This window comes from Pristis pectinata, chromosome 6 (genome assembly GCF_009764475.1).
Source record: "Pristis pectinata isolate sPriPec2 chromosome 6, sPriPec2.1.pri, whole genome shotgun sequence".
Taxonomy (NCBI): Eukaryota; Metazoa; Chordata; class Chondrichthyes; order Rhinopristiformes; family Pristidae; genus Pristis; species Pristis pectinata.
Window position 1 is genome coordinate 72562647 of NC_067410.1, and position 24435 is coordinate 72587081.

The 24435-nt window shown below is 40.6% G+C and overlaps 1 protein-coding gene across 3 annotated transcripts in view; it reads left to right on the forward strand.

The window, feature by feature from the left end:
- Positions 1-24435, forward strand: part of pik3cb (phosphatidylinositol-4,5-bisphosphate 3-kinase, catalytic subunit beta) — a 158873-nt gene that overhangs the window by 82719 nt on the left and 51719 nt on the right. For 2 of the 3 annotated variants that reach the window (XM_052018267.1, XM_052018265.1), the window contains exons 4-10: positions 3401-3624; positions 7545-7727; positions 11879-12046; positions 14177-14266; positions 20187-20432; positions 22566-22662; positions 22767-22897. In XM_052018267.1, the coding sequence (XP_051874227.1) occupies positions 3401-3624; positions 7545-7727; positions 11879-12046; positions 14177-14266; positions 20187-20432; positions 22566-22662; positions 22767-22897 (1139 nt within the window). The remainder of the gene's footprint in view (positions 1-3400; positions 3625-7544; positions 7728-11878; positions 12047-14176; positions 14267-20186; positions 20433-22565; positions 22663-22766; positions 22898-24435) is intronic. The other variant, XM_052018268.1, reaches the window with a different exon arrangement.

Here is a 24435-nt window from a genome sequence, read left to right on the forward strand (position 1 = left end):
AAATAGTATTTTGTCTTAATGTGCATAGTCTAGATGCCAATGGTGTAGTTTTATGTGATCTGATTCTACCCATTTGTGTTGGTGCTATTGACCGAACCAAAATGAAGGCTGGTTTCAGCTTACTCCATCAGATTATTGATTGAATTTATCTACTATATACATTACAATGGTTACTCAGAACCTATCTACTTTATACATTTAAGGCTGACAAAATTCAAATAATTCTCCATTGAAAATAAGTGCATTAATTTGACCTATCAGCTTTCCAATTTATACAACAAAAGTCCTGGTGATTTAAGCCAGATCTCTATCTTACACTTATGTACTCCCTTAATCCTTCTAAAGGTGGACTGAGGCAGGTTGACTTCATAGAACAGTACAGCACAATACAGGCCCTTCGGCCCACCATGTTGTGCTGACCTTTAAACCTCGCCTAAAACTATCTAACCCCTTCCTCCCACATATCCCCCTATTTTAAATTCCTCCATATGCTTATCTAGCAACCTCTTGAATTTGACCACCGTACCTGCCTCCACCACCGCCCCAGGCAGCGCATTCCATGCCCCAACCACTCTCTGGGTAAAAAAAAACCCCCTCTGCTATCTCCCTTGAAATTCCCACCCATTACTTTAAAGCCATGCCCTCTTGTATTGAGCATTAGTGCCCTTGGAAAGAGGCACTGGCTGTCACTACTATCTATTCCTCTTAATATTTTGTATACCTCTATCATGTCTCCTCTCATCTTCCTTCTCTCCAAAGAGTAAAGCCCTAGCTCCCTTAGTCTCTCCTCTTAATGCATACTTTCTAAACCAGGCAGCATCCTGGTAAATCTCCTCTGCACCCTTTCCAATGCTTCCACATCCTTCCTATAATGAGGCAACCAGAACTAGACACAGTACTCTAAGTGTGGTCTAATCAGAGTTTTATAGAGCTTGCGGCTCTTAAACTCGATCCCTCGACTTACTGTATGAATACTAACATCTCATAAGCTTTCTTAACTACTCTATCCACCTGTGAGGCAACTTTCAGCGATCTGTGGATATGAACCCCCCAGATCCCTCTGCTCCCCCACACTACCCAGAATCCTGCCATTAACTTTGTACTCCGCCTTGGAGTTTGTCCTTCCAAAGTGTACCACCTCACACTTCTCCAGATTGAACTCCATCTGCCACTTCTCAGCCCAGCTCTACATCCTATCAATGTCCCTCTGCAATCTTCAACAGTTCTCCACACTATCCACAACACCACCGACCTTTGTGTCGTCTGCAAACTTGCCAACCTACTCTTCTACCCCCTCATCCAAGTCATTAATAAAAGTCACAGAAAGTAGAGGTCCCAGAACCGATCCTTGTGGGACACCACTAGTCACAGCCCTCCAATCTCAATGCACTCCCTCCACCACAACCCTCTGCTTTCTACAGGCAAGTCAATTCTGAATCCACATGGCCAAGCTTCCCTGGATCCCATGCCCTCTGACCTTCTGAAGAAGCCTACCATGTGGAACCTTGTCAAATGCCTTACTAAAATCCATGTAGACCACATCTACTGCACTATCCTCAATCTTCCTGGTCACCTCCTCAAAGAACCCTATCAGGCTTGTGAGACATGATCTGCCCCGCACAAAGCCATGCTGGCTGTCCCTGATCAGACCCTGATTCTCTAAATGCCCATAGATCCTATCTCTAAGAATCTTTTCCAACAGCTTGCCCACCACAGACGTCAGGCTCACTGGTCTATAATTCCCTGGACTATCCCTACTTCCTTTTTTGAATAAGGGAACAACATTTGCCACCCTCCAATCCTCCGGTGCCATTCCAGTGGACAATGAGGACTCAAAGATCCTAGCCAATGGTTCAGCAATCTCCTTCCTCGCCTCGCGGAGCAGCCTGGGGAATATTCCGTCAGGCCCCGGGGACTTATCTGTCCTAATATTTTCTAACAGCTCCAACACATCCTCCCTCTTGATATCTACATGCTCCAGAACATTAACCTTACCTACACTGTCCTCAGCATCATCAGGGCCCCTCTCCTTGGTGAATACTGAAGAGAAGTATTCACTGAGGACCTCACCCACTTCCACAGCTTCCAGGCACATCTTCCCACCTTTATCTCTAATCGGTCCTACCTTCACTCTCAGCATCCTTATGCTCTTCATATAAGTGAAAAAAGCCATGAGATTTTCCTTAACCCTAGTCTCCAAGGCCTTTTCATGTCCCCTTCTTGCTCTCCTCAGCCCCTTCTTAAGTTCCTTCCTTGCTATCCTATATTCCCCAAGAGACCCATCTGATCCTTGCTTCCTAAACCTTATGTATGCTGTCTTCAGCATACAAACTTGGTCTTGTTCAGTCCGTAAATTACTTTATTCCACAGTATAATGCAAGTCAGTTGGCATAATCAGCTCGCTGCCTACTTAGGGACATTAGTTTTCCAGCCCAATATTGTGGGTGAGGGTGGATATGGAGGGAGGGATGGGAACTGAGGTTGGTGAGCCTTTATTATATCAAACATTCCTTGACTTGGAATGAGACCTCTACTCTTACAGCCTGAAACCGACAGACTGATTTCATAACTGGAGTTTTCAGTTCTGCAGGGGTGAACAGAGCCAGTACCTGGACTGGTTATCAATTATACACCCCACTCAAATTTCCTCTCCATTGAAATCAATTGAGTAATAGAGTTGGTAAGTACTAAAATCATCTGGTGCATTCCATTACTCCAAATACACATTGAATAGCAGTATTGATCACTTTTAATTTCAACCATCCCACTCTTTTTTCCCCTAATCAAAAAAGACTGCAGATGCTAGAAATCCGAAATAAAGACAGAAAAGTTGGAAACACTCAATAGGTACGGTGGCATCTGTGGAAAGAAAAGCAGTTAATCTTTCGGGTCCAAGACCCTTTGTCATAGCAAAATGGTAAAGCTTTCTGTCACTACCATCCAACATGGAGAGGAGACCCAATAATTATTCACACTGCATGTACTGTCATTCGTAGCACATTTATGTGGTGATTATGTGAACTTAACAGATATCTACAGGGTTTTCTGCCAGTACGCATTATGTCTCTGACATCTACATCAATGGAATTGTTGAGTGGAACTACTGGACTATTGATTACTTTGTTGTTCAAGAAGATCATAATCCAGTGTGTGATACATCTCTTTGAAGGGGCAGCAGAAGACTTGAAAGGTTGCTGGCTGTGTTATGTTTTTAGGGAAACATAGAAAATTCTGATTCTGTCCCAAGAAGAGTACTCATTTAGCCTCTTGATAGTGCAGATTCTTGAATCTGAAAGCAGTGTACTTTGTTTTGAGGACCAGGGTTTTGACTGTTATACTAAGCTAAGGAAACAGTTCCAATTGGGTGACACGTTTGCATAATGTTTTCTGTATAATCTAGGTCTTCATGAATTTGATGCTCTGACGGACCCTGAGGTGAAAGAATTTCGCAGCAAGATGCGCAAGATCAATGAGGAAAACATGTTGAAACGTCAGGGACTTTCCTGGATGGACTGGTTGCAGCACAATTTTCCTCCTGACATTGAAGCTACCAGCTTTAACAGTGCTGAAGACAAGCTACATAAAGAAAATTTCCTTGTAGTCATTCGATTTGACACTTGTCACGTATGTTGCACTAAAATGCATAAATCTTATGAGTGAAGATATTTACTGTTCATGGACACATTGTTCTGGTTATAATAGTGATGGAAGAAGCACAGCTGGAAAAAGGTCTTTTTTTAATTTTCAAAGACATGGTCAATTTCTAGCCTTGCTACTGCACATAGCTCCCTCTTCTCTCTCAGGTAACCCCTTGGGGCTTCCATTTCAGTTTTTTAAGTTCAGGTGAGATCAATGTAGGGCTCAAAGACTACCACAGATGGGACAGGACTGAGGTGGGCAAGCGTTTGGTTTTGTGAGACTATGTGCTCCTCTTGGCTTCTGTGTGCTTCCAGTGTGTGGACTTAAAGGCCCTGAGTGTTCCTCTCCACTTCAAGTCGTCATGGGTCAGGCATTCTCAGGAATCATTGAGGATGTTGCATTTTCTTAAGGTGGTTTTGAAGGTGCCCTTGAATCATTTCCTCTATCTGCTTGATAATTTCTTCTTGTAACAGAGCAGGGAATACAGAATCTCTTTCAAGAGTCCGGAGATGGGCATGCAAACAATATGGCCTACCCGTCAGAGCCAGCTAAGTGTCATTAGGGCCTCAGTGTTGAGGATGGTGGCATGGGAGAGAATGCTGACAATGTTTTGCTTCTCCTGCCAATGGATTTGGAGATTTGTGCAGATTCAATGTTGCTGGTATCTCTCCAGAGCCTCAGAACTACCTGCTGTATGTAGTCAAGGATATGGAATTGCAGGAATCACTGCTGCCTCCTATACCATGAATTTTGTGACACACCAGCACAAAATCCATGTACGTAGCAGAGCACTTTATGAACTGCAAGTTGATTTGCTTAAATAGTTGAGAAGTACCTTCTGGAAGGCCATTATCTTTGGGCTTTGTATTGGTACATTTCACCAGGGTTTCCTTTCAAAATGTATTTGGGTATTTCTTGATATCAGGACTTTGAAATCTGCTGCACAGGGTAAACATAGAGAATAGCAGAGCACCAGGAGTCAGGTTGAGACAGAACCACACTATGGAAAATGGCTATTCTGTATATTGCAATCACCACTAGACTCTTGGGGTGGGGAGGAGAGTTGGCTCTGATGGATATTTTGAAAGGTTGATTTGATTCAGTTGTGTAAATTCATTGGAATTAAATCCTGATTAGTGAACTTCACTTTTTTGACCAGAGTTAATTAGCCAACAATGATCAGTTTGATTTCATGAACTACTTAGTAGTACTGTATGAAGCAAAATACTGGCATTGGAGGGTTGCAACTTGCTCCCTGGCCTGGATGCAACATTTCTCACTTACGTGGTAGCTTACTTGCATCTGCTGGACCCCTTTAGACGGTAACACCTAAATAGTATTTTTATTCATGTAAATTTTTTCATTCATTGGAACTAGTTTGTTCCTAAGCATTTTTATGACTTATTTCTGTAGTTAATAAGTTCTTCAGTGTAGTTGTTACCTTTGTCAGGCATGAGTCGAAACCAAAATGTCTGATAAAGACCTGGCAAGTGTTTTTTTGCTGAAAAATATTTGTATTCTTACAGAGTTGGGAATTATGGGACAAAAAAGCTACATTATTGTATGTTGGGTGGAGGATAGGAGTAACATTAGAAACCTGAGAAACAGAAGCAGAAATTGGCCATTTAATCCTCCTCAACTACTTCTCTACATAAGCAAGAATCCTTTTCCTCTCAAAGTCCTTCTGTTAAACATTTTCCATCCTTTTGGCTCCTTTCCATTAATTTTACCTCAAATACCTGATATTGCTCACTTTATAACTATCTCACCTTTAGTTCAATCCAGAGAAGTATGAGGTGGTACACTTTGGAAGGACAAACTCCAAGGCAGAGTACAAAGTTAATGGCAGGATTCTGGGTAGTGTGGAGGAGCAGAGGGATCTCGGGGTTCATATCCACAGATCCCTGAAAGTTGCCTCACAGGTGGATAAGGTAGCTAAGAAAGCTTATGGGATGTTAGCTTTCATAAGTCGTGGGATCGAGTGTAAGAGCCGCGAGGTAATGATGCAGCTCTACAAGACTCTGGTTAGACCACACTTGGAGTACTGTGTCCAATTCTGGTCGCCTCATTATAGGAAGGATGTGGAAGCATTAGAAAGGGTGCAGAGGAGCTTTACCAGGATGCTGCCTGGTTTAGAGAGTATGCATTATGAGGAAAGACTAAGGGAGCTAGGGCTTTACTCTTTGGAGAGAAGGAGGATGAAAGGAGACATGATAGAGGTGTACAAAATATTAAGAAGAATAGATAGAGTGGACAGCTAGCGCCTCTTTCCCAGGGCACCAATGCTCAATCCAAGAGGACATGGCTTTAAAGTAATGGGTGGGAGGTTCAAGGGAGATATCAGAGGAAGGTTTTTTACCCAGAGAGTGGTTGGTGCATGGAAATGTGCTGCCTGGGGTGATGGTGGAGGCAGGTACTTTGGTCAAATTCAAGAGGTTGCTAGATAAGCATATGGAGGAATTTAAAATAGAAGGATATGTGGGAGGAAGGGGTTAGATAGTCTTAGGCAAGGTTTAAAGGTCGGCGGAACATTTTGGGCCTAAGGGTTTGTATCATGCTGTACTGTTCTATGATAATTCTGTGATAATTTCCTAAATAACACTATAACTGCCATTACGTGAACTTTTTCTCGATAGCAAAACAAAGACTCCAGTTTTATTTTTTTACTTGCACATTTCTGCTATCTTTCATTTTGAGAAATTTAGAACAAAATGTCAGACCTTGTTGATTGAATTTGTGCCCACCATCTACCATGGGTGGAAAGAGAGGAAAATGAGTTGCTATAACCAAGTTCATTTTCATTATAATTGAAATTATTTAGATTGATGTTTAAAAAGTAATCTTTATTTTTCACAGGAAAATTGTTTTAGGAAGGTGTTGCTGCTTTAAATGAATGGAGCCTGGTGTAGTGTGCGAGCATTAGATATAATCTTCTATTCCTGGAATTAGGTACAGTGATACCAGAAAGTGAGGCAGCAATCTCAGTCCTTCTGTATATTGTATACCTGCAGGTTCGAATAACAAGTCAAATTCTTGGCTTCTGCTCTGACCTACTTAGTTCCTTTGCTGCAAACAAGATGTATTTCCCAACAAAAACAAAGCAGATTTTTTCTTTCCACCAGAGTCCAGAAGCATTTCCTTTCCTTCCTACTTTGACTGCTTAATGTAGCGGTTAGCGTAACGCTTTACAGCGCCAGCGACCCGGGTTCAATTCCGGTTGCTGCCTGTAAGGAGTTTGTACGTTCTCCCCGTGTCTGCATGGGATTCCTCCGGGTGCTCTGGTTTCCTCCCACATTCCAAAGACGTATGGGTTAGGAATTGTGGGCACACTATGTTGGTGCCGGAAACGTGGCGACACTTGCGGGCTGCCCCCCAGAACACTCTACGCAAAAGATGCATTTCACTGTGTGTTTCGATGTATATGTGACTAATAAAGATATCTTATTTAATGAGCTTAACCTCCACCATTCCACTCAAGAGTTTGTGATTACATGAGCACTGTGGCTGAGTGCAATACTGTCCTCATCCACTGCCTGTGTTCCTGCAAGGTTGCAGGATAGTAATCAGAAATAGAAGAATCCTGAATCCACCTGAATACATTGGTGAATTCTTTGATTACTGCCACTAATTCAACTAGATCAAAAGCTGTTTGAAAACTAATTTGCATGCAGGGAGGATTTGCTTAAACTAAGTGCTGATATACATACAAGGCACCATAGTACAGAGGGACAGAACGTAATGGAATGAGGTAGGCAGAAGGAGATCTCCCTGCCTTGTTATCACTCAACAGTCACCACCACAATCTTCATGATGTTTCAGGCAGCTGAATGTAGGCCACAACTTGAGACCAATAACATCCATTTTTTTAATAAGAGAAAAGTTAAAATGGTGTTCTGTCCTTCTAGGATACCTTCAGTTTCCAAATATCTCCCGACGTAAACCCTTTTGGCTTAAATGAGCTTGCCATCAGGAAACAGCTGACCAACCTCGGAAGGGAGAATGAGGAGTTCAATCCTCGAGATTTTGTACTACGTGTGAGTGGAAAGCAGGAGTACCTGTTTGGTGAGCAACCACTGATTCAGTTTCGGGTAAGTCAGTAGGGAAACCCTGTCACATTCAAAGTGATTTATTTTGATTCCTCTTCTGTAATTGATATGTAAATTTAACTTTACAGTGGGGAACAGAAGTGAAAGCAGAGAATAAAATTCTTAAAGTCTTCTGTTTTTAAACTAAATTAGTACTAACGTTTGTCGTATGTGCATCAATTTTGGGTACTATATGTGTGCTGGATATGGCAACCTGCTAAACTTTATTAGTGTGGTTGGGGACTACAGTAATTGTACTTATCAGTCCTAGCATTTTAACAGGCTGATTTTCCTCACCTGCCATTCAATGGGATCTTGCCTTCGAATTGCAGCAGCGGCAATATGCACTCGTCAAACTTTGGCTGAGTTCAGCAGACTGCCCGAGGGTGAATCCTGTGTCACAACAGTCCCATTAGTGCAAACAGGAGATCACCTGGCAGAGCTTTGCACATAATGGTAGTCAGCCTGAAAGGTACCCTTGCCTTCCCCACCCTCTGCAAAAAAGACTGGATTTTTCCTGTTCATTACTCAGAGAAAACATTGCACGTCTACATAGGTGATGGGTCAGGTAGAGTCTGAGACTTTGCCATTGTAACTTAATGTTCTGGGTGCTATCCTAGTCTAATAACTAGTCTATGTATTCCCACTGGATCCCATGATTTAATTGAGGCTATCTTATCTTCCCTGGAGTTAAAAAATGTCATTAGTTTATGCAACAATAGATCAGGAGTATTTTTACACTATTCCTTAATTCTCAAGACGGTGAAAGAACAAAGCTTTTAACTCCATTAATTGAGCTGCTTCTCTTGGCTCTCTGTGTTAGCCCACCATTTGGTATTGTATTAGGCATTTGGCATGGTCCATTGTTAAGTTTGGAAACAAGAGACGGCAGGTGCTAGAATCTGGAGCAAAAAAAACAAACTGCTGGAGGAACTCAGCGGGTCAGGCAGCACTTGTGGAGGGAAAGGGACAGTTGACTCTTTGAGTCAAGACTCTTCATCTGGACCTGTGAAGGGTCTTGACCGAAACGTCGGCTGTCCTTTTCCCTTCCACAGTTTTGCATCATGGTTGAATTGGTTGCTTTCAGCCATAGCTGTGGTACATCAAGGATAGTCTGCCTGCTTTGTATTGTGGGCAAGAACTGTTCAACTGTCTTTGAAAGGAACTGCAACTTTTATTATTTTATACTTTTTTAAAACAACCCCATTTGGAACAGTTCTTCTGATTGTCACCAGCAGGAAACATTGCCCACTGGCTATGCAAATCAATAATTATACACAGTTGATGAGAGTCTGTGTACTTGTCATTGCATCATTTGTATTTTCTGCTTCTACCTAATAAATATGAAATAAGCAATAAAGTAAAATATTAAAATTTAAAAGCAGTTAGCCCGCACCCATCTCAAATCCCCAACTGAGCCAAAGACCCAATATATTCTGGGGGGGGGGGGGGGCACTGTCCCTCAGTGATCCAGGATCACTGATAGACCTCAGTAGAGGCTGGATCATTACCAGTAGAGGCTGGATCATTACCACTGGAGGCTGCCCGCCAAGATAGAGGCCTGGAGATTCCCTGCCTTCTGTGAGGTGCTGTGGGAAGGGGCTGCAGAGAGTTGGAATTCACTGCTTTGGTGGGCAGTACCACAGGTTCAGCCACCTTCTGACCAGAAATGAAGGCAAGTGCTGGTATCATGGCTGTAGCTGACAGTCATTGGATTGGACTTTCTGGCCTAATACCTTGACATTTCCTCTGTTTGCTCCATTTTGATAAACATTATATGAGCTACTCTTTTCCAGCAAGTTTTAGCATTGGCCTGTTTCATTATAAAAATACTGATTTTTCTTGTAATAGTTTTCTCTTATTAACAAATGAATGTTGGTGGTCCAAGATTCTCATAATTAATTCCCATTGTTTGGGGGGGGGGGGAAACATATATGAATGCTTCTAAGAGATTGCAAATGAATTTGATTAAAAACTGCACTTTCAATTCTTTCTGTAGCTTCAGGTTTACTGAAAGAAAGAAGTTGTCTTTTTAAATTGTACTTCTCTCCCAGTTCTCCCAGTATATTGAAAGCATCTATTCAGATGGCCGTTGTCAGTAATTTTGATTCAATTAATAACATTGTCTGCTGTCTCTGTTGTTCATCCAGTTACACAAAAAAAAATGGTTAATCACAGATGTCAGTAGTCCTTGTTGAATTCGTATTCCAAAACCTGTCCTTGTTACAGGAGTCTTGACATCAGCCCCTGTTCTCAAAACTCAGACTATGGTTTTATTAGTTTGGTAGTTGTAATCAGTGACTAACTGAAGGTTACCAACCAGAAATGTTTTGCTGAGTTGATTTGTTGAGAAATTGGTTCTATAGAATTAGGCATTTTGCACATTTGTGGAAGTAGGTCAGGACAAGGTCAGTTTTGAAATGTCAGGCATTTAAAATTTGTTCATACAGATTGAATTCAGAAACGAAAACTATTAAGTGCACTTTAAAACTAACAAATAATTAAAATAAAGTAAAATAATGATATTAAAAAGGGCTGAATTATGCTTGGCTTTTTCTATGGGTTCAGGTAGCTTATTCAACTGAATAAGGTTGCTATTTGTATGCCCACTCTCCCTGGTCTAAAGCTGAGGGCTGGATGTGAAATACATCCGGACACACTTCAGAACATCACAGCTCTGCCACTGGGCCCAGTGGTAAGTTGAGTAATAGAGTGGGAACTAGCTGCACTGGCACTTGACCTCCAGCCATCTGACATCTACTGTTGATTGAGTACATGCAGAAGTCTGAGATATGCTGAGGTGCAAATGTCTGATAGCCAGTGGTTCCTTTTGGGACTGACAGCTATTAGTCAGCAGTGTTTTAGGTGCACAGTTGAAATGGGAACATTTCGCTTCTCACTATAGATGGTGATTGACTATCAGCATGTTTTAATATTTACATTTTATTTAAAGGTATTTCCTTAAGGGGAAAATGATATTCCACACCTTCTTCTGCTGTCATCTGCCCCCAACTCACTGAGTGTTTGACATACATGACAGCTTTAAGTGCTTGATGTCTTAAATAGAAACAGAAATACTGAGGGCAATACCACTAGAAATACTGTGTGGTATTGCCCTTTTGAGAACATTGATGTAATCAGTTTGTGAATGAGTGTGTGTAGACTAGGTTTTGTTCTGATGGGACTGTTCTGGGCTTGTGAGGGAAGCATTTTCCACTTTGCCACAACTAGAGTTTCCAATGCAAATTGTGTCCATTCTGAGGAGTTTTTTTTTTCTTCCAATTTTCCATTCGGATTCATGGTCATTGCTGAACACAACACGTGACATTAACAAGTGTAATCAGTCAGCTTTTAAAGTGTACCATCTTAACTTTGTTTTTTAAATATTTCCCTTACCATATTTATGTGTGGTAACTTAGTAAAGCTGAATTAATGCATCTAAAAATAGACAACATAAAATTTAGTATTTTAAATCCTATTATCAATCCACCATGTGAAACAATTTTACATTTTTGATAATTTTTAAAAATTTATAATACAGTATTATTTTCTATTTGGTTTTTGTAGTCTGTTTCTTTGCGTACTGTGCAAGTATTCTAGCTGATCCTTTGGAAGCAAAATCTGCTGACAGTAAAATGGAATAAGTCTGGCAGTTCTACATTTAAATAAACACCCAGCATGTGCTCAAAACCTTCAAAAAAAATATAGATTTGGAGGTGTTCAAAATTCCTTTTCTTTGGATTATTGTGCCAATAATTGCAGGAATACTGGAAGTCTGAATTCAGTAGCAATGTCTTGCATAATGAGTGCCATGTGTTCCACTGGCCTTGCCATTTTCCAGGTTTTGGAGTATTGTACATTCCTCTGTTACTTGTTCCAATTCCTTCTGCCTAATCATTTCATTAATAATTCTTAAATGTTATAGACTAAGCTTTGCTGTAAGAATTAAGCCTTCCTAAGTTTCTACTTGCAGGTTTTCCATTTTATCCACACTGCCAAATCCTGTAACTTGTTTTTATCACTGTAAAGTCTGCACATCCTGTACTTTGTGTCTGTACTTTTGATTGTGGGAAGGACGATGCTGTTGCATATTCTAAGTTTTGCTGTGGATAAGAGCGAGGTATTCTGCTTACTTTGATTTTTATACTTTTCAGTATATAAGGAACTGTGTATTAAATGGAGTCCATCCTCAGCTGACCGTGGTGGAGTGCAGCACCATCAAAGAGATGTGTGATCAAGAAATGTCAGCCATTGGCATTGCCTTGCACCGTAAAATATCCACTGCTCCTCTTCCTCTGCCACCCAAGAGACGGACCATTTCTGTAAGTAACTGAGGTGTCAGCAGGCATATTTAGGTTTTATATGCCATTTAAATGATGTAGTCTCCATTTATGCCCTGCCAAATGTACAGCAGTAGAATTTTAGCTCTGATTTTAGCCAACTTAAGTTCGGGATAGAGACTAAATGGATACCAGCTGGGGATGTTACTCAAGGTCACTATTGAGTCACCTCAGCTGGAAGTTGGTTTGATAATGTCATTTTGGAGCAGGACGAATGTATTGCCTGTGTGATCAGAACAACAAATATCCAATAGCTTGAAGAGAGACTAGACAGGAGTGAACAGATTGGAGGTAAATGTATCAGTGTGGTATTGTGAGCTCAAGTATAGGTCCTTCCCAGGTTATGAATGCTCGATTTATGCGCAGCCTGTACATACAATTGAGCATTTGGGAGACCAGCTGGATGGATTGGCATCTGTCACAGGGCTGCAGGCATCTGCTGCTGTCTGGGAAGCATTTCTAACCTCTGAACTGTCTGGGTTACGAACAATTCACAGGAACGAAACCCTGCCGTAACCTGGGGAGGACCTGTATAGCTTTTTGTTGAATTCCTCTTTATTATGTTTAGCCGACTGCTCTAATTCATTATATTCAAGACCAAGAGTACAGGGCATACAGAAGACCTGGTACATGAGTTGTGACCTCGCAGTCAGTGTTTCAGTGATGGTTGTGGTTCAGTTGGTGGCCTCTGACTCAGAAGATCACAGTACAAAATATAAGCTGACAAGGCAGTACTGAGAGATTGTTCCACAGTCACGAGGTGCAACTTTCAAATCCAGCATTGAATCCATTTGCCCTTTTTCTTAGAGGTAATAGATCCCAAAGGAGAATAGGGGAGTTCTCCTTGTTGTCCCAGCCAATATTTAACCCTCACCCAAAGTTATTAAAATAGATGACCTTGACTTTATTACATTTTGCTGTTTATGGATTCTTGCACTTCACAGTTGTGTGCATTTTCAATGGGATAAAATTAGGTCATGAAAGGACTGGCCTTGTGTTTGACAAAAGCTGTAGTATTAAATGAGATGTTAATTTTTCTCTTGAGTGTTGTTAGTTCACTAAGAGCCTATAGTTTGCACTGACGGTCAGTCAAAGCAGTTATTGTATTAGACAAGTGACATCATTGAACATAGGTTTGTGAGTGGAAGGAAATGTCTGAAAATAGATTAGCTCCATTCTGTGATAAATAAAGGTAGGTAATTGTCCCATTGTGTACAGAATTAAATGCCAAGTGCTCAACCATGGCCTTAATGAAAATTTGACCTTTTCTATAGTGTGTGTATTTCTAAAGAATTTCGGTGATGTAAAATTGGTTTTAAGGTGTATCTTGTCCACAGTCTGTAACATCGAAACTTTCAGAACTTAATGTACATCTATCTCACCAATCCCTCTCTCTTTGCTCTTCCCAAAAATAAACTGAATTTAGATGAAAATAACTCCTTTTTGCAGACATAGGAGTTATTTATGACTTCCTTGTTAACAGCAGAGTTGTGGAAACCACTTTGCCAGCTGTGCTAACAACATAGGAATATAAGAAACCAGGATAGGAGTAAGCCTGGTCTGCCAGTCATTAAGGTCACAGCTGATTTTTTTTTACCTTTGCACCATTTCCCAGCATTGTTTCCATGTTGCTCGATTTCCTTAAAATCCAGAAATTTATCAATCTCTATTTTCAATGAACACAGTACACAGTCCTCTGGGGAAGAGAATTCCAAAGGTTCACCACCCTCCAAGTGGAGAAGTTCCTCCTCCACTCAGTTTTAAACAGCCTACCCCATATTCTCAAACTGTGCCCCTTGGTCCTAGGCTCCTCGGCCAGGGGAAACTTCTCTTTATCGAGCCTGTCAATCACTTTAAGAATCTTGCAAGTGGTATCTGCATGGTTTTTGAGTGAAGATTTTAAGCATAGCTACGTAATAACCCAAAGCTGAAATTGGTATCACATAATTAACAGAAATCTATGCATTTTTGGTTCACAGTATTTTAAATGCCGTCTCAGTACCTTTGCCTTAAGTGTTACAACTTTGAACATGTAATTGGCCGAGACAACCTTGATTTATTTTAAATAGAAAGAATTTTGTTATTAATTGCTTTGTGTCCCTTTTTTTTCAGCAAATGACAAATAGTATTTGGGACGTCAATGTTCCTTTCAAGATTGTTCTTGTCCGAGGGACCAAAGTAAATGCAGATGAAGCTTTGCGGGTAGGTCCATTTAATATTTTCAAAATTAAATGATGTTATATGGGACCTAAATCAAAGCTGTACAAGATATTGTTTATATATGTGTGACAAACAGTGTTCTAGCATTGTCCCATGTTTTTTCACATTTTTCTCACACAATTTCTCCCAACATTAAAAGAGTGTAAAATCACCTTCTAATGTGACCAGGCTCTTAAAGGATTTCCTGGGCATTTTTAAAGAGCCAGTTTGCTGACATGACTGAAGGCTCAAGGCAACTAGTGTTAACAGTATTCGAGGTCACCCTAGCAGAGTTCTGGGTCACCCTAACAGTGCTTGTGAAAGTCACCTAAAGAATGAGAACTTCATTTGCAAGGTTCACTGAACACTGTCAGGTTTCCTTAAGTAACACTTTGTTGGCTTCAGCATGGTGTTCCCTATTGGTGCGTTGCAAGTTCTTGAAGCTGTTATAATGTGATACAGCAGAATTGACTTTATTTTCCAAGTGATGCACTATATATACCTGGAAAAATCAGGAAACAGTCTTCGACCAGTATAGGAGTGTTGTCAATGAAAAACTGGATACCACACTGATGAAGGGAACTGGGAGGTGGTCCCAGGGAACTAGGGCATCTGAACTAGCTAGTGATGAACAGTTCATTTAGGAGGCATTTTTTTTGTAGGGCCTTGGAGACTTTCCAAGAGTTCTTGCAGGCAGTAACTAGGAAGGTATTGTAATGAGTTATATCACCTGAGTACAATCGATGAATGCTTGCACAGTGGGCAAGCCTGTAATGCAAACAGATCCCTCTGTATCTCTACTTTCTCCCATTGGCTTGAGGAAAATGAAAGTCTTCTCTGTTTGACTATGGTATTGAGGTGACCTCATGAATAAGGCAGTGAGCAGGAAACTGTGAGATGTGGAGAAATAGCAACAGTGGCCTGGAATGATCCTGAAGTTAGGAAGTCCTCCACAGACAAAGCAGTTAAGCCATGTAAGCAGAGTTGTATTTGAGACTGGAAGGGGCCACAGATCTCGGTGAGGCTAGAGAATGCTATCTAACTGTAGGCCCTTGAAAAGCACATTTTCAAGGGGAAGCAGAGTTTGTAAAGGCTTGTAATTCTGTGAGTGGATGAGAGTCATTTTGCAGACTGATGAGGGTATTAATCTCGCCTCAGGTGAATTTTACGATTGTTGATGTTATTTGGGGGAGTTTATTGCTGGGGAGGGAATGCTAGGCCTGGTGAAGGCTCTGCCAAAAAAAATAAGATGGATTTCCCAACTTGCACTAAGACACCCAGTAATGTGCACATAATTGCTTTAATCTGTGCTAACAAGATTTTCAAATGCACGACACTTTATATTTGAACTCCTTAAAGGAACTTTTATCCTCTTTTCTTTTACTGGAGACAATTTGAGGTTTGTTATTTGTGTGTTATTGCACTGAGGACAGTGATTGCTGACTGCACTCTTTAATGGCTTCCCATTCGCTTGAGTGCCTGGAGATAATTCACATGGTTTTAAAAGTGATGATTTGATACTTGTTTAATTAGTTTTCTATGTTCGTTATAATCAATTTCATGCCATGGGGATAATTTTGAGATCTCACAACAAACAGAGAGTCAGCTGCCAGCTTGGTAGGCTACAATGGTGGGCCCTGATTTTTTCCAATCCACTAGCAGGCATCTGTTGGAGGAGTACTGCTTCATAAAATGGTTTAAAGAATACAACATCCACGTAACATGCTAGCTAATGCTCAGTGTTCACAATTGGCTCTCTGTATGTGGTCATTGTGCCTCCTATGTTCACAACAGGAAGTGGCGTTTCATCAGTGGTTAGTCAGCCTAATTGTAATACTCGTTGCTAATGTAAAGTCTGTTTTCAGGCATTGACACAACTGTAATATAATGTCTCTCAACACACATTTGGGCTGGGAGAGTGAACACAGCTCTACGTGATACCCACATTCAGATGCGATATTCTCACTGCATCCCCATTATTGTTTGCTTAGCCTCTGTGTGAGGCAATGTGGTGGTTTAATCTTCATTATTATTCAGATATAAGCAGCATTCAAATTCAAGTGAATTGGCTTTGTTTTCTCGTTGGAGGAATGCAGTAATCGTTTGTATGACGTCAATCTATCTGCATTTTCCTTCTCTTTCTTGTCTCTGCCCCTTGTATTCTAGTTTATCTCAATTTTTGTTTATCTCATTTCTGCCTTCCTTTACAGTCGACCAGCTTTTTGGTGTTGCCGTCTGAGTGTTACAAACCAACCAGTTGCCTTCCCAGCTCCCATCTAATACTACACGCAATGTTAAAAGACCCACAGGGCCTTACATTTCCTGCTGCGTCCAAAGTGTTCAGTTGCAAGATCTCCCCCTTGAGTTTCTGAAGGTCAGCAGTCACGAGCATCTGAAGGGCCCTTATGTGAGCAGCAGCAGCCTTCAACAAGTTTAGCTGGCGCCACTTGTAGGAACAGTTGTATTAGCAAACCGAAAAGCAAAAATGAAGGAAATATGAAATTAAAAGCCAAAAATACTGGGTGTACTGGGCAGGTTGAGCAGTATCTATGGCCAATCAGAGTTAATATATCAGGCCAATGACCTATCATCACCACATTGGGAAATAACTGGTCTGTCATAGTATAATACCCATACTGTAGTGGTGGGTATTGCTCTGAATTTCCAGCATCTGCAGTTTCTTGCTTTTTGATTGTTGAATACTTAAAAGCCAGCGTACTACCCAGGTGCTTCTACAAGGGGCTCCCACTTATGGTTATGCTCGTAGGAAGGAGGCTGCTGCTCACATTTGCGCCCTTAAAGTGCTCATGACTGGCAACCCATAGCAGCTTGAGCCAGAATTTCTGAAGATGGATCATCGACTTGAAATGTTTCCCTCTCCGTAGGTGCTGCTTGACCTGGGGTGTATTCCCAGCATTCTGAGCTTTTAAGAGTGCAGTATAGATAGACAGTTGGTCGAGAAATTAATTGAAGACCATTTTGCATTTGGCATTCAAATTTGGTGCATTTGTTTGTTGAGTCTTGTTATAAAAGCTTAAAAATCTGCATTGCTGGTAAGTTATTCACATGAAAGTTAGCTGGCTTTCTTCAAATGGCCTACATTTGTGGTCCAGAATGAATGAATGGTGCTTGCTGTTCATTATGCTTCCAGCTGCCCAAAAACATTTTGCACAGGTGCTTGTGGTAATTTGAGAGCCATTTATTGCAGCACCTTTTTCAGGATTCTGAGTCCTGTGTGAACAGTTCGATTATTTCTTTAACCAAACAGACTGATGAATCCTTTACTGAGACAGAGGTCAAACCAGGAAGCTTGATTGTTTAATCTAATGTAAAATTATGTACCAGAAGTTATAAAGGGGAGGAATGATGATATTAAGAGAAAGAGATAAGAAATACCAAGTTAAAACCGAATTCTGTATCTCATAATGATTAATCTCTGAATAAATGAAACTTTACTCTTCCAAAAGTTAATTTGTTTACTGATAATGATGAGCCCCTGGTTTCTCAGCTATGTTTAGTGGGTGCTTAATAGGTAAATTCCATAACGTCGTCATTTTTAATTAGTGAAACATTGCTGAACCTCTGTGTGGTAATGGTACATTGAATTCTAGGGAAGAGCTGAGAAAATTTGAGAGCAAGTCCTTGATTTCTGGATTTGGCTAAGCAGTCCCATCATCAGAGGTTACTGTCAGATTTACTTTATAACTAACACGAGTGCTGATAGCTATTATTTCTGTTGCCAAACCCAGATCTTCATTATGGGAATGAGTGTTCAATAAATGATGTTTTAAGAAGTGTTAATACAGAGAGATTTGGTGTAACTTTCCAGGAGAGGGGAACAAGCAGGTCAACCAGAGAGTTGCAACATTAATTTGTCTCTGTCTGCAATTACTTCCCCTGCTGCTTCTTTCTCTTCACCTAAGCATTACTCACCAATTGATGGCTATTGCTCTACTTTCTCCAATGCAACCTTCTCTGGGTGCCAGATCGTGTAGAGTGCAGAAAGCTACAAAGCAGCATAAATCTTTCTTCAATATTTATTGTCTGATACTCCCAGACTGATGCAAGCGTCGAAACTTTTTTTTATTGAGGGTAAGTTTAAAATAAAAGGTCACAGCCGAGTAGTCCCTCGCAAGTATACCCAAGAAATTCACGTAACCCAGGATATATTTGGCACAAATGAATATTGATGAGCAGAGACACCTTGGGGTCTGAGTCTATAGTTCCCTGAAAGTGGCAACACATGTCAATAGGTTGGTGAAGAAGGCATTTGGCATGCCTGCTTTCATAGGTCAGGGCTTAGAATATGAGAGTTGGGATGTTACGTTCCAACTGTACAAGTCGTTGGTTCGCCCACTCTTGGAGTATTGTGTGCAGTTCTGGTCGCCACGCTATAGGAAGGATGTGATTGCACTGGAGAGAGTGCGGAGGAGATTCGCTGGGATGTTGCCTGGATTGGAGGACTTTAATTAAGGAGCAAGATTGGATAGGCCGGGCTTGTTTTTCTGGAATGAAGGAGGCTGAGAGGTGATCTGATAGAAGAATATAAGATTATGAGGGCATAGATAGGGTAGATAGTCAAAGTCTTTTTCTCATGGTGGGGGTATTATAAACAAGTGGGCTTAGGCTGAAGGTGAAAGGCAGGAGCTTTAAAGGGAATCAGAGGGGCAAGCTTTTTTTACATAGAGAGTGGTTGATACCTGACGCATGCTGCCAGGGGAGGTGGTGGAATCAGATACAATTGGTAAGTTTAAGAAGCATTTAGGCTGACACTTAAATAGGGAAGTATAAGAAGGATACAGACCTATTCAGGTAGATGGGCAAAAAGGTTGGTATGGTGACCTGAAGGGCCCGTTTCTGGGCTCTATCTCTACACAATAAATTCATATAATGTACTGCTTCAGGCAATACTCTTAAATCAATCCTGGTAGCTTTCATTCAGTAGGTTTTGCACAATTTTGTGTTAGTGTTCCAGTGAGGGCCTAATGATGCAATGGGGCCTTTTTCTGAATGTATTTAATTACAGCAATGATCTAAAAGAAAGTACATGGTAAAATGATAGGTGGGAATCCAACAAAAACTAGGTGTTAACTACTTCTGAGGTATTAAACTGGTATCTCACTGGTACAATCAATGTGGGGGAAGTCATGGTGCTGAGGTGAGGGCAGGAAGATGATTGAAGTTCCTTCCTGATTTTGAACATGAGTATTAGTATTGCAGGAGTAAATTCTCTAAATTTACTACAATGTTGAAGGAGAAATTATCAAGAAGGACTCCTTTTTGACACAGTATCAATGATCTTCCTCTGGATGGAAAGTAGATGACAGACAATGTTACAGTGGAGTTGTTTTGGGTTGGATAATGTCTGCTCAAGTGTTAAGGAACCCGAGTGGTTCCCATCACTACTACTGGTCACTTCTGACAAAATGTTCTTGTGAAAACCGAATAGGATTCCATGTCAACAGAAGAAATTTCACCCCAACTTCGTTGAAATCCACAGATTGGCATTAGGATTTCACATAAAACCAAACTGTATATAGTTCTCTGTTACCTGTTGCAGCAGAATAATTTAAAGCACCTGCAGTTGTTTTTAATTTTACATGATTCAAACCAGATTTTTATATTTAATTGCGTGTTCCAACTCCAGAGCTCCTGTTCAAAAGACATACGAACATGAAATATCACAGCCAAATGTGACATTGGTGGGTGTTGTTCATTTACATTTTTTTCTGCTGTGCACTCTCTTGCAAAGTAAGGTTAGTGCAAGTGCAGTGCTTAGCCTTGGATAAAATACAGGCGGTCATATCTGTAATAGGAGATGCATGAAATCCCTTCCTGAAATTGCATTGCATCCATTCTGAAGCAGCCACTTGCATTTTGCCACAGCCTAGCTTTTTTTTTCATCTGCTTTTCATTCCCGTAGGTTCAAGTCAGGGCCGGGATTTTCCATGGAACTGAGCTCCTCTGTAAACCTGTTGTAAGCAGTGAGATTTCTGGAAAAAATGATCTTGTCTGGAATGAGACGCTGGACTTTGAAATTAACATCTGTGACCTGCCAAGAATGTCTAGACTCTGTTTTGCAGTGTATGGAGTGATGGATAAAGTGAAGAAACAAAAATCGACAAAGAATGTGTCTAAGTACCAGACCATTCGGAAAGCAGGAAAAGTAGTTAGTATTATCAATTTTCCAACCATATTTATATTTGAACTGTAATAGCTCTGTCAGAGGTTTGAGTATAAACGTACTGAGGTCATATTAAAAGTTTAGCCTGAAAGCTAACCTTAAGCTTCCCTTGACATCCAAACCTCTCAGCCACTCCCTTCCTTTATAATATTCCTTACACTTTAATAGCTGAACCAAACTTTAGGTCACCTGCACTAATATCTCCCAAAAGGATCTGGTATCAGATTTTGTCCTGTGAAGACTCTTGAAGCACTTCACCATATTAATACAAATATGCATTTTTATCAAAATTATTATAAAGTGTTTTGAGAATTCCTGGAAGATTGGAATCTTATTCCCCTTCATGTCAGAGTCAGCTGAACCCTTCAGATTGTACAAACTTCAAGGTCAGCATCGGTAAGAAACTCAAACCATTTTAATTAATATTGTATTTGTGTGAATTCACTGCTAATGATGATGCTCATTAGTTTGGAATATATTACTTCTGTTGTTGTTGAATACAGATGTGTTAAGACAAACAAATCTCCAATCATATCCTGCAGAACTGCAGGAATTGCATGGGTCTGTGAACCTGCTGCATGACCCCTTTCCTCCACCTCCAAACCCACCCCATTTACTGTTTTCCTTGCTGAGGAGGATATTTTGACAAAAGTTGCCCAGTCCTCCATCTAGTGGATAAATAGCGTATTGCCAACAGTTGAATGAAAAATTCTTTCCCCACTTTGCGTTGACTCTGTTGCTTAACTAATCTTCAGCATCTTCAGTGTCAAATCTATTTTATGCATTTTTGCCTCCCCTTTTTGAGCACCAAACCTGCCCTTGGCTCAAACTTGGTGATTGAATGAGTGAGAGAACAGAATGAGCAGGAGGCACAAACTGAGGGCATTAGGATTATTATTAGGACATTCTTAGTATTACCAATACATAAGCTTTAGGATCATAGCCACAATCTCCTCATCTCTAACTTCAAAGGTGCACAAGCCAAGTTAGTTCAAATTCTTTTCATAATTTAACCCTCCAAACTTTGTGACCTTTCTGCTATAACCCCTCCAAATCTGGGAAGATGATTGTCCTCCAACCACTACAATCATCTCACCCAAGGATATCACTGCAGGAATTCTTCAGGCCAGTATCCTAGCCAAGCCATCTTCAACAGGTTCTTCAATATCCATCCTTTAGTCTTAACATCAAAGGAGAGAATGTTTACCGGTGATTGCACAGTGCTCAGTTCCGTTTGCAGCTCCTCATTAAATGAACTAGTCCATACCTGCATGCAGCAACATCAAGCCAACATTCAACCATGGGCTGACTAGTGGTAAATCACATTTGCATCGCAGTAAAGACAAAGCAATGATCATCTCCAACAAGAAAATGTCTAATTACCTATTCTTGACATTCAATGGCATTACTATTGCCAAGTCCCCCACCACCAATATCCTGGGGACCACCACTGACCAGTTGCTCAGCTGGACTAGCCACAAAATACCATGGCTACAATAACAGGTCAGAGACTGGATATCCTGTGGTGAGTAACTTTTCGTCTGATACCCTAAAGTGATACTACCGTCTCCAATGCACAGGTCAGGAGTGTGATGGAACACTCGCCATTTACCTGAGTGAAACTCCAGCGACATTCAAGCATGACACAGGTACCCAATACACAACCCTAAACACACCTTTCTTACACCACTGACACACTGGGGCCGCAGTGTGTATTACCTGTAAAATGAGCTGCAGTTAGTTTTGCTACTCTGGCAGGATCTCCAAACACACATCTCTGCACAGCACCACCACCACCTTCAGATTCCCTTGCAAGTCAAACACCATATACTTACTTGGAAATATCTTGCAAGGACCTAAATCCTGGAACTCCGAACCCCACACCATTGAGGGAGTATTTTCACAGAAGGTTGACAATGGTTCAGTAAGGCAGCTCATCACCACCTTCAATTAGGGATGAGTGATAATTGCTGGCCTAGATCCTAAAAAAATATTTTTTTTTAAATTGATTTATGTGCAACTACATATTAAAATAGTTCTTTGGCTATGAATTATTTTTTGGCATGTTCTGTAATGATGAAAAGCAAAATATAAAAGCATATCCTTCCTTTCCATTAGCATTATCCAATTGCATGGGTGAATACAATGGTATTTAACTTCAGGGGTCAGTTGAAGAATGGCGATCTCTTGCTGCACTGTTGGTCATCTTTTCCTGGTATGTATAGCACTCTGAAAACTTCTCTCCCATTAATTGTTAAAATATTCAGAATTTCAGTCCCAAAATGTGAGTGATTTACACTAAATTTTCCTGGGTTTAAGATGAACTGGAAGAAATGCTGAACCCAATGGGTACAACACAGACCAATCCATACACTGAGAATGCTACAGCTTTGCAGATCCAATTCCAAGAATACAGCAAATCACCAATCTTCTATCCTGCTTTTGACAAGGTAGATAATTTTTATTGCAAACCACTTAAACAAGTACTGACTTTATTATCAAACATGTTGGTAATGAAAATACAATATTTAACATATTAGAAGTTGACATTGTGTGATCACACTTCTTTCTTATCTCCAAAATCTTTGGTGAAACTTTCTGCAGACTAAGGGAATTGTGAGAATGGAATATATGCCTTTCCTTCTCCTTGCTGAAGAGTAACACATTGTAATCTCAGCAGAACCCCTTCACTCCATTAGTCTGATGTTTCCAGTTTTAGTCCACTCAACCTTTCAGCTCTCTTCATTTCATCTTGTGGTGAGATTCCTTACCACAAGAACTGAAAGAGCAATGTCATACCATGCTGCATTACTCAGTCACCATGCTTTATTGATAGATTAAGAGTAAACAAGAAAACTCAGAAATATTTTTTTCTTTATTAGATGGACCTGACTTGCAGCATTATTTCTGCTGAACCTGACATTACCACACTTGTAGGAATTAAAAAATGTTGAGCAGAAATACTTTTTTTCTTATTACAGAAGTTATATTGAAATAACAATGGACAAAATCAAAAAAATTAAGTACCTTGTCTAAAATAAATACACATGAATGGAAGCAATTACAGCACTCTTGGTGATGGTTTTCCATTTTTCACTGTGTATTGCCATTTGTTCAACTCAAGCTACTTTAACAATTCCCTCAACTCTATTCGGTTGATAACCTGGAGAACCATTTTCCTGCTCTCGTAGAATCTACTCAGTTTTTAACCCTGTTGACCATGATTACCATCTAGATGGTAACTGTGAAAAGTACCTGCTCTTTTCTGGAAGAAAGAAAAGTCTTTTAATTATTTTCCTTTATTCTGGTAATACCCTATCTCTACTACTATAGTAATCTGAAAATAGAGAAAACAATAGACAACAGACAATAGACAATAGGAGCAGAAGTAGACCATTCAGCCCTTCGAGTCTGCACCGCCATTTTGAGATCATGGCTGATCCTCAACAATCAATATCCTGTTCCTGCCTTGTCCCCATATCCCTTGATTCCCCTATCTATAAGAAACCTATCTAGCTCCTTCTTGAAAGTGCCCAGAGAATTGGCCTCCACTGCCCTCTGAGGCAGTGCATTCCACAAATTCACAACCCTCTGGGAGAAGAAGTTTTTCCTCACCTCTATCCTAAATGGCCTAGCCCTTATTCTTAAATCATGCCCCCTGGTCCTGGACTTCCCCAACATCTGGAACATATTTCCTGTCTCTATCTTGTCCAATCCCTTAATAATCCTGTATGTTTCAATCAGATCCCCTCTCAATCTCCTCAATTCCAGCGTGTACAATCCCAGTCTCTCCAACCTCTCAGCATAAGACAGTCCCGACATCCCCGGAATTAACCTCGTAAACCTACGCTGCATGCCCTCTATAGCCAGGATATCCTTCCTTAACCCTGGAGACCAAAACTGTACACAATACTCCAGGAGTGGTCTCACCAGGGCCCTGTACAAATGCAAAAGAATCTCTTTGCTTTTGTACTCAATTCCCCTTGTA